We start from the raw sequence: 8,287 nt of genomic DNA, 5'->3' as shown, positions 1-8,287 counted from the left end.
TTGGGGTTAATGTCGGGGTTAGGCTTTACTCTCTTACAAACGTTTCTTCAGTGAGGTCGGAAAGTGCGGTCGTACACCTCAGTGTTACCAATAAGTTTCAGTCCTCTAGATCACATTTTTCTGTTTTTAAGAACAGTTAATTTTAAGAAAACATCTCTATGCAAATTCTAGGTTTTTTGACCAAGATTATTTTAGTTTTTGAATTGACACCAATACACCAAACTACAAAAGCACCTTGGATTCAGTAAGGTCAATATATAAATGAGATAGATGTATAATTTGATGGAAATCAAAGGGTGTTTAAAAAAGTTATTAATAAAATTAAAGTGTACTATCTAAATTTAGTCTGAACTGCAAATTTGAGCTTTTTTTACCAAGATTATTTGAACTTTTGAATTTGACAGCAATACACCAAACTGCATAAAACATTGGATTCAGTAAGTTCAATGTATTACTGATATAGCTGTATAGTTTAATGTAAATCCAAGTTGGTTTGAAAAAGTTATGAATAAAATTAAAGTGTACTATCTGAATTTAGTCCGAACTTGGAGTTCAAGCTTTTTTGACAAAGATTATATTAGTTTTTGAATTTGACAGCAATATATCAAACTACCTAGTTACTTGGGATTCAGTAAGATCAATATATAGCTCAGTTAGCTGTATAGTTTGATGAAAATCCAAGGTAATTTAAAAAAGTTATGAAAAATGTTATAGTGTACTATCTGAATTTAGTCTGAACTGCAAATTCTAGGTTTTTTTACGAAGATTATTTTAATTTTTGAATTGACAGCAATACACCAAACTATATAAACACCTTGGTTTCAGTAAGGTCAATATATAAATGAAATAAATGTATAATTTGATGAAAATCAAGAGTTGTTTGAAAAAGTTATAAAAAAAAATAAAGTTTACTATCTGAATTTAGTCCGAACTGCAAATTAAAGCTTTTTTGACGAAGAATATTTTAATTTTTGAATTTGACAGCAATATATCAAAAAACCTAGTTACTTGGGATTCAGTAAGATAAATCTATAACTCAGTTAGCTGTATAGTTTGATGAAAATCCAAGGTAATTTAAAAAAGTTATGAAAAATGTTATAGTGTACTATCTTATTTTAATTAGAACTGCAAATTCTAGGTTTTTTGACCAAGATTATTTTAATTTTTGAATTGACAGCAATATACCAAACTATATAACCACCTTAGTTTCTGTAAGGTTAATATATAAATGAAATAAATGTATAATTTGATGAAAATCAAGAGTTGTTTGAAAAAGATATAAAAAAAATTAAAGTTTACTATCTGAATTTAGTCCGAACTGCAAATTCAAGCTTTTTTGACAAAGAATATTTTAATTTTTGAATTTGACAGCAATATATCAAACTACCTAGTTACTTGGGATTCAGTAAGATAAATCTATAACTCAGTTAGCTGCATAGTTTGATGAAAATCCAAGGTAATTTAAAAAAGTTATGAAAAATGTTATAGTGTACTATCTTAATTTAGTCTGAACTGCAAATTCTAGGTTTTTTGACCAAGATTATTTTAATTTTTGAATTGACACCAATACACCAAACTACAAAAGCACCTTGGATTCAGTAAGGTCAATATATAAATGAGATAGATGTATGATTTGATGAAAATCAAAGGGTGTTTCAAAAAGTTATTAATAAAATTAAAGTGTACTATCTAAATTTAGTCTGAACTGCAAATTTGAGCTTTTTTGACCAAGATTATTTGAACTTTTGAATTTGACAGCAATACACCAAACTGCATAAAACCTTGGATTCAATAAGTTCAATGTATTACTGATATAGCTGTATAGTCTAATGTAAATCCAAGTTGGTTTGAAAAAGTTATGAATAAAATTAAAGTGTACTATCTGAATTTAGTCCGAACTTGAAGTTCAAGTTTTTTTGACAAAGATTATATTAATTTTTGAATTTGACAGCAATATATCAAACTACCTAGTTACTTGGGATTCAGTTGTTGTATAATATTCTAATGAAATTGAAAAAAATCAGCACTTTTATTGCATGTACCAACAAATTTTGCAATTCTAGTAAAATTAGTAAAACTATTCCTCCGAATTGCCAAAAGGAACAGAATTGTAATGACATTGTATAATTTTCTAATAAAATAGAAATTATTAGCATCTATTTCTTAAGCGACATCAATTTTTTTAATTTCTTAACTTAAATTTCTTCACGTTCAAGTCTAACAAACCAATCTGAGGTATAAAAAGTTATCAATTATCAGACCAGTTCAAGAATATATAGAAACAGAAGACATATTGTCACCTTTATTCGACATGAATAATGTTCACCTGAGACTTATACATCTTGATTTTTGTAAAACTAATCATTCTTGGGCACACAAAAAAAAACATGATTTAGATGTTGTTGTGTAAAATTCTAATAAAATTGAAAAAAAATTTGCAATTCTAAACTTATATTTATATCAATAAAATAAAAGAAGAAGCATCACTTTTTATTGTGATAGATATAAATATTACTAACCGAAGTATTAGTTATTTTCAATAATGAGACAACATATTTGCAATTGAAAACAAAAAATTCTTCACTTTTATGAGTAGCAAATCTGAGGTATAAAATTACTCAAATGTCAGGCCAGTACAAAAATATTAATGAAAATTACTGTCACCTTTTATCATTATGGACATAAATATAGACTCATATAGCCCTTGTTTTTTTTTAGAACCATTCATCGTTAGGCATAAATAAAAACATAATTAAGATGACGTTGTAAAAGATTCTAAAACAAATGAATATTTAGGCATTTTATTTGCATGTGGCAACTCATTTTGCCATTTAAAACTACCTGTTTATATAAAAATCTATTCTGTGGAATGAAAATACCCAAATATAAAGGCAGTAAAAAATAATAATAGAACAAAAGAAGTATTGTCACTTTTAATTGTTAAGGATATGAATATTTCTAATAGTACACTTATAGAGCTATCAGCTAAAAAGAACAGAATTGTAATGCGACTTTATTGAAAAAAGAAATATTGTCACTTTTTATCATTATCGACATAATTAATGATAACCTTTGACTTATACAGCTCTCTATTTTTGTAAAACCACTCATCCTTATGGACATAAAGAACATGATTTAGATGCCCTTTGTATAATATTCTAAAACAAATGAAAACTTGGCACTTTTTTTGTGTGTGGCAACAAATTGTGCAACTTTAAACTTAAATTTCTTTACCTTTATGTCTTAAAATCCATTTTGTTGAGTAAGAATTACCAAAATATGATGGCAGTACAAGAATATGAAAAAATAAAAGAAGTATCATCACTTGTTATTGTTATTGATGTACATATTACTAACCCTACTCTTATACATCTCTCAATTTTTGTAAAACTATTCTTCCTTAGGGAGAAAAAGAACAAAATTGTAATGCTGTTGTATAGTATTTTAATAAAATGAAATATGGCACCTTTGTTTTATGCGACAATATTTTTTTAAATTTCAAAACTGAAACTTCTTCACATTTATGTCTAACAAATCAATCTTAGTTATGAAAAGTACCCAATTATCAGACTAGTTCAAAATTATATAAATAATCAAAGACATATTGTCATTATTTAATGCTATCAGCATACATATTAGTAACTATAGACTATTAGAATACTAATTTTTTGAAAAACTATTCATCCTTACTGACAAAAAGAACAGAATTTAAATGTTCTAGTAAAATATTCTAACAAAATTAAAAATATCGATATTTTTTTTTTATAATGAAACAACATGGCTTTCAATTCGAAAGTAAATATTCTTCACTTTTATGTGTAACTTTCCAACATGAGGTATAAAAATGACTCAAATAACGGGAAAGTACAAAAATATTAATGAAAAAAAGAAATATTGTCACTTTTAATCATTATTGACATGAATAATGTTAATCCTAGACTTATACAGCTCTCTTTTTTTGTAAAACTATTCATCCTTGAGGGCAAAAAGAACATAATTTAGATGTTGTTGTATAATATACAAGCAAGATTGAAAATTTTGGCCCTTTTTTTTTGGCAAGTGACTACAAATTATGCAATTGTAAACCTATTTTTTTTTTACCTATATTTCTAAAAATCATTTTTGTGAAAAAAATAACCAAATATGAAGCAATTTCATGAATATTAATAAAATAAAAAAGTATTGTCACTTTTTATTGTGATCAATATAAATATTATATATATAATTGTCCCCCAAAAATGTGATCATATATTTTAAATGCTTTGTTTTTATATTTCAGACTTACATGTGCGGTACCTGCAACAAAGAATTTCTGTCAAGATCGGGCCGTTCAAGGCATGTCAGGTTTGTCCACACAGAACATGACCTTGGTTGTGGAGAATGTACTAAGACATTCAAATCAAAAGATTCCCTGAGAAGACATGAAAGAACAGTACACCAGGTAATTATTTGGTACAAAATTTTTAAGCAGTATACAACATGAGTCGATTTTATATTATTGTAATTTGTGTCATACAAATGTACCAGTGAAATGGAATTACATCATATAATTGTTCCGTACAAATGCAGAATGAGATTTCTGATTTTATTATCGACAATGTTAATGAGAGATACCGTTCTGGTTGCATCTGCAGCGCGATTTCAGCGCCTATCCTTATCAAATGTTTATTCGAGTTCAATCATTTATCAAATTTCAATAATGGTTTAAATTTTATTCAGTTCTTCGACTATGGATTATACCTTATCGTACAGAAACGCAAATACGCGATATACTATGTCATAAGTTTAAAAAAGGAGGGATCTGTAGACAATTCCATTGTTTTTGTTATAGAAAGCTAGTCAGAAGACACACCAGGGAGCAGGCAGATTTGCATGTGATACCTGCAAGAAAGTGTACAGAAGAAAAGAAGACCTGCAAATCCATCTTTCCAGAAACCATCAGGTAATATTATGTGCCTAACATCACTCGATGACATACAGTTCAATATAGTAGCCAACAAAAAACCCGTTACTTTAGGTAACACAGAATATGGCACTACTTTTCAACATTTCAAAATCGTATGTACAAGTACCGACGTGTTGTTGAACATTTGTTTTTGTAAGATTCTATTAGAAATATTAATTGATTACCAATACAAGAAATTTTAAGATAACAACTTATATTTCATTTGCATATCAATACAGGCTGGACCACCTTCACCAACACCAATTGACACAGCTTCAGCACTGTCACCAACTCCAGTTGACACAACTCCAGCACTGTCACCAACTCCAGGTGCAGTTCACCTTATAGATTTTGATGACATGATGGTCATTGACACCAATTTAGACCTGATAGAGATGGAGCCAATCCGTTTTTAGGTAAGATTTTTGCTCGATTTATGATAGTGTAGAACCAATTTGATAACTTTTGGTTTTATATTTACAACGATCGTTTTCACGAATACAATTATTCATTAAATACATATTAATTGCACGGAACTTAGTGCACACTGATAAAAAGTTACTTTCTTTTTATCCCTTCTTTATTGAAGTCCTAATGATCAAGATGTAAAACAAGATCACACTATGCATTCTTTTTTTTTTCAAGGAACACATCCCACCTCCCCTTAAAAAAGAAAGAAAACCAAATATACGAACATACGAACATACTACTAGTAATAGGAGAGGAGGTAGTAATTATTAGTAATTCCGGTTCTTTATTTTACAGGTTTCATTAAAAACCAGAGGAAAGAGGTAGAGGTAGATGTGGGTGCAATATGGAACAGATATGTGATAGGACTGTTTTCCAGTGCTTTTTTTTTGTTTAGTTTATAGTTTATAGTTTATAGTTTATTAAAGAAAACTCATCCGAAGAAGAATGCGTAATTAGTTTAGACAGCACTTTACTATTACAATGTTTAAGCATGCATAGTACTATTTTTACATTTGGATATTTTAAATAATATGGAGGTATGAACTTCCCCCTTAAATCCTTAACTTCACAATTGGTACATTTACATATATAGTGGTATACATACCCAAGACCTGCTTTGCAAAGTGGACAAATTCTGTCATTTCGTGGTACATTTCTCCATCTTCTTGTTTCGATGGGAAACTTTGTATTACATACCCTTAATTTACATATATTTACTCTATGACCCCGCCTTAATTTTAACAGATATGGTTTTGAGCAAAACTCTTCTTTAAAATGTAAATAAAAACCCCCTTGATGAGTAGTTTATATCAGATAACCATTTTTGAATAAACTGGTCCTGGAGACGCTGCCTTACATTAATTTTAATATAATTAACATCAATTTGCTCCGGAATATTATATAGTTCACAAAAGCCTCGGTCATTAAACACAGATTTTACATAGTTAAACCATTTGATATCATAACCTCCATGTTCATGCATGTACCAAAGTAACTTATACAGTTTACCCGATAGTTTTTTATATCATTTGTTGCTAGCTTGTACCAAAAACATCCCAATTTTAACTTGATTTGCAGTTCAAATGGAAATCTTCCAAGTTCCCCATACACCATACAATTTGGCGTAGACGATCGCACCCCCAAAATGCGCTTACAAAATTGTAGATGTATTTTTTTCTGTATTATTTTTATTTTCAAACTCCCATATTTCCGAGGAATAGGTCAAAATAGGAACCAACAATGCATCAAATAAAGTCTACCAATTTTTTTTTCGAGCTTAAAAGAAGTTTCCGTTGTAATTACACAGCAGACCAAGATAAACATATGAATCTTTAATTTCAATAATTTAATTACATAGTTTAAAAGTAACATTATTATTAAACTTTCTCTTTGAAAAATTCACAATCTTTGTTTTTGTCAGTGTATAGTTGTTAGAATGTTTGATGTAAAAATGTAAATATAATTTTTTTAGTGCTTGCTTTTTAGGTCTACTTTTTGTGCTATGTGAGTGTGTAGTAGTTTGTATGTGTTATTTATAAATCATGTGTGTTTGTTGTGAAATGAAATGCAAGGTATTTAGTGCTAACTGATAAGAATGTTAAGTATATTTTTTTATGTTGTTATATAAAAGTGTATGAGAGTGTACGTTTAGTGTTTATTTTTGTTGTATTTGTAAACTGCATACATACATGTATATTTTGTTGTGAATATCACACCGCAAATAAAAGATTCATTACTGTTTTGTTCTTATTTCTCCATGAACAATTCATCTGTTTCCAGAGAAATAGATCATGAAAAAAACCCTCAAGATCTTGTGTAGTAATTTTATATATTTTTTATAACGATTAAAGGGTGAAAATATCCTATGTTATGTACAGGTTTTGTGATTACATTGGCTTTAAACTAATTGCAAACAGAAGAAATCTGTATATATTTATTTTCTTAATCAAAATAGCTATAATTGGCATTAAAAGCATCTCAGAAGAGTGAATTTATAATTATACATGAGGAAACGCCTGTACCAAGTCGGAGTCAGGGTAAGAGGAAGTGAACTTGAGCGAATATTTGACAATTGAAGTGCCCTTTGTCAATTCTGCACATGCGTGACATTTCCCCAAAAGTACAGTGTTCAAAAAGTGACTTCACTATTCAAACATGTGTTGAATTCATTTGCATAGAGATGTTTTCTTAAAATTAACTGTTCTTAAAAACAGAAAAATGTGATCTAGAGGACTGAAACTTATTGGTAACACTGAGGTGTACGACCGCACTTTCCGACCTCACTGAAGAAACGTTTGTAAGAGAGTAAAGCCTAACCCCGACATTAACCCCAACTCTTAAACTACAAAAGATAAAGACATACTGTCTTCACCATAGTCTTGGTTTCCTTTTTAGGATAGATATTTTAATGTCAATCCGATAGGAGCACAGAATCATGCTGATATCTTGAAAAGTACCGAAAACCATAACCTGACCCCGACCCATCAGAAACTATGACTTTTGAGACGTTCGTGAAAATTCTTTATCAGAAAATACAATCGGTTACCCCTAAGACTACTTATCCTTATCTTTTCAGAGATAAAGTAAGGCTTTCAAAATACCGATTTTAACGAATTTTGGGTTTGCGTTACCTTCTCACAGTGTCTGATGCACCGAATCTGTATGCCTTAAATCCTAATCGATGTGACAATTAGCGGCAGGAAGCATAAGTTGTCGTCCCGAGGATGCGGGTCCATCAGCTTTTTCGGGACGACCATCTTACTCGGGACGACCATCTGTTTCGGGACTACAATGGATTTAAATAGAGATTTTTTTTTAAAGTGAACTGTTCCGAAAAGATAAATATAAAAAAAAGAAGATTTGGTATGATTG

General features: G+C 29.5%; 1 protein-coding gene across 1 annotated transcript; it reads left to right on the top strand.

Moving 5' to 3' along the window:
* Positions 1-3,282: 3,282 nt before the first annotated feature.
* Positions 3,283-5,361, top strand: LOC127710430 (putative zinc finger protein 840). The gene is made up of 4 exons (XM_052216256.1): positions 3,283-3,342; positions 4,280-4,441; positions 4,832-4,942; positions 5,185-5,361. The coding sequence occupies exons 1-4, from the start codon at positions 3,283-3,285 to the stop codon at positions 5,359-5,361; spliced, it is 510 nt and encodes a 169-aa protein (XP_052072216.1).
* The last annotated feature ends 2,926 nt before the right edge of the window (positions 5,362-8,287 follow it).

This window comes from Mytilus californianus, unplaced genomic scaffold (genome assembly GCF_021869535.1).
Source record: "Mytilus californianus isolate M0D057914Y unplaced genomic scaffold, xbMytCali1.0.p SCAF_79, whole genome shotgun sequence".
Classification (NCBI taxonomy): Eukaryota; Metazoa; Mollusca; class Bivalvia; order Mytilida; family Mytilidae; genus Mytilus; species Mytilus californianus.
Note: the sequence above shows the minus strand (reverse complement) of the source record. Positions and strands in the feature narration are given on the sequence as shown.